This window comes from Atta colombica, unplaced genomic scaffold, assembly GCF_001594045.1.
Source record: "Atta colombica isolate Treedump-2 unplaced genomic scaffold, Acol1.0 scaffold14, whole genome shotgun sequence".
Taxonomy (NCBI): Eukaryota; Metazoa; Arthropoda; class Insecta; order Hymenoptera; family Formicidae; genus Atta; species Atta colombica.
The window spans coordinates 734529-736014 of record NW_017259228.1 but is presented as its reverse complement, the minus strand read 5'-3'; the positions used below and the strand labels follow the sequence as shown (position 1 = coordinate 736014).

At 27.9% G+C, this 1486-nt stretch overlaps 1 protein-coding gene across 1 annotated transcript in view; it reads left to right on the top strand.

Moving 5' to 3' along the window:
* Positions 1-1486, top strand: part of LOC108684747 — a 5046-nt gene extending 3560 nt beyond the window's left edge. Inside the window, exons 2-3 of the mRNA XM_018189210.1 lie at positions 952-1090; positions 1339-1486. Of these exons, the coding sequence (XP_018044699.1) occupies positions 952-1090; positions 1339-1486 (287 nt within the window). The remainder of the gene's footprint in view (positions 1-951; positions 1091-1338) is intronic.

The window sequence follows — 1486 nt, the reverse complement described above, 5'->3', positions numbered from 1 at the left end:
CATAAATTTAATATTAATTGTATGAAATAAAAAAATAAAAATGTATAATTAAAAATGTAATTATTTAGTATATTGAAGTTGACTGATTCTAAAAATTTATACGAATAGAATTATCATTAGTTGTGTTTAAAATATCAATGTCACACGATCGTAGAACACATGTTTTATGTCCATTGCACGTTTGCATAAGAGACCCGATGCTCTTATCAGGTACCACGTCATTGTATGATCCTTGACGTTCCATCACTGGCACGTTTTCTTGTCTCTAGATACATTCAGTTCTTTTCTAATGAATATGATAAAATGTGCTAGTTAAAAAATATCTACAGAACAATCTTTGCCATCGCGCATAATTCCACATTTTCATTAATATAAATACGAGCTGTTCGTTTTTTCATTCTTTCTTAGTATTATTTTTCTAGTGATATCTTTTATTAAGAATTTAAAATAAAGTAGGAAATATATCTATAATTATGTCAACCACAAAAAATTTATTTACAATGAGATAAAACAAAAATTCGTACGAAACAAACGATTTTTTCTCGCATAATGCAAAACATGAACTGTGCATGTATTTGAAATACTCTTATTTGAAAAATAAAATATTATTTGTAAAATAATTGTATTTTATATTTAATATTTTATCGGAGCACATAAAAATATTTTGTATTTTGTATTTTAGATTATTAATGAAAAATTGAAAGTATTTTATATTTTGTATTTTAAATACTGAGATTGACAATTAATCTTATTTGAATTACAAAATACAAAGAACTTTCAATTTTTCGATTTTAAATAAAAGTAATATTTTCATGTGCTCCGCTGAAGTACAAAATACAAAATACATTTTTGCAACATTACAAATAATGTGTTTTAAATAAAAGTATTTTAAATACATGTCCTTGAAAGCCTTGAAAGCATTGCCAAACGTTTCTTAAATGATTCTTTCAGCATACATGCCTACGTCAGAGACATCCTTTACAGTCGAGGAAGAGGATGCGTTTGTGACGTTGATAGTTGTTGTGTTCGGCATCATCGTTGCCATGGTGGTACTGTTCTCGATGGGTATCTTCATAGATTGCAGACATCAGTACGTTAACAATGATCCTTTTTCAAAAAATTGGCATCTTATTGATTAAACAATTTTGACAAATAACAGCAAAAGTATTGTTCATTAATAAGTGCAACAGAAAACTCTCTTATTTAGATGGTGTAAACTTAATGATAATATATTCACGTTACAAAAAAAGAACATTTTGAACGATAATGTATGTGTGTGTAATGTGTGTGTGAAATTAATTATTAATTAATTTATCGTTACAACGGATATTATTGCAGGGAGAAAGATTCTATGAAAAGAAAAAAACTGAGACTAAAAATGCTGCCGTTTGCACGAAGAGGCCGAAAAGATGACATGAAAACCTTAGCTTCAAATATGTATCCCAATGGTGTTATTGGATCCAAGGAGAGGGATGATATAGTTTGA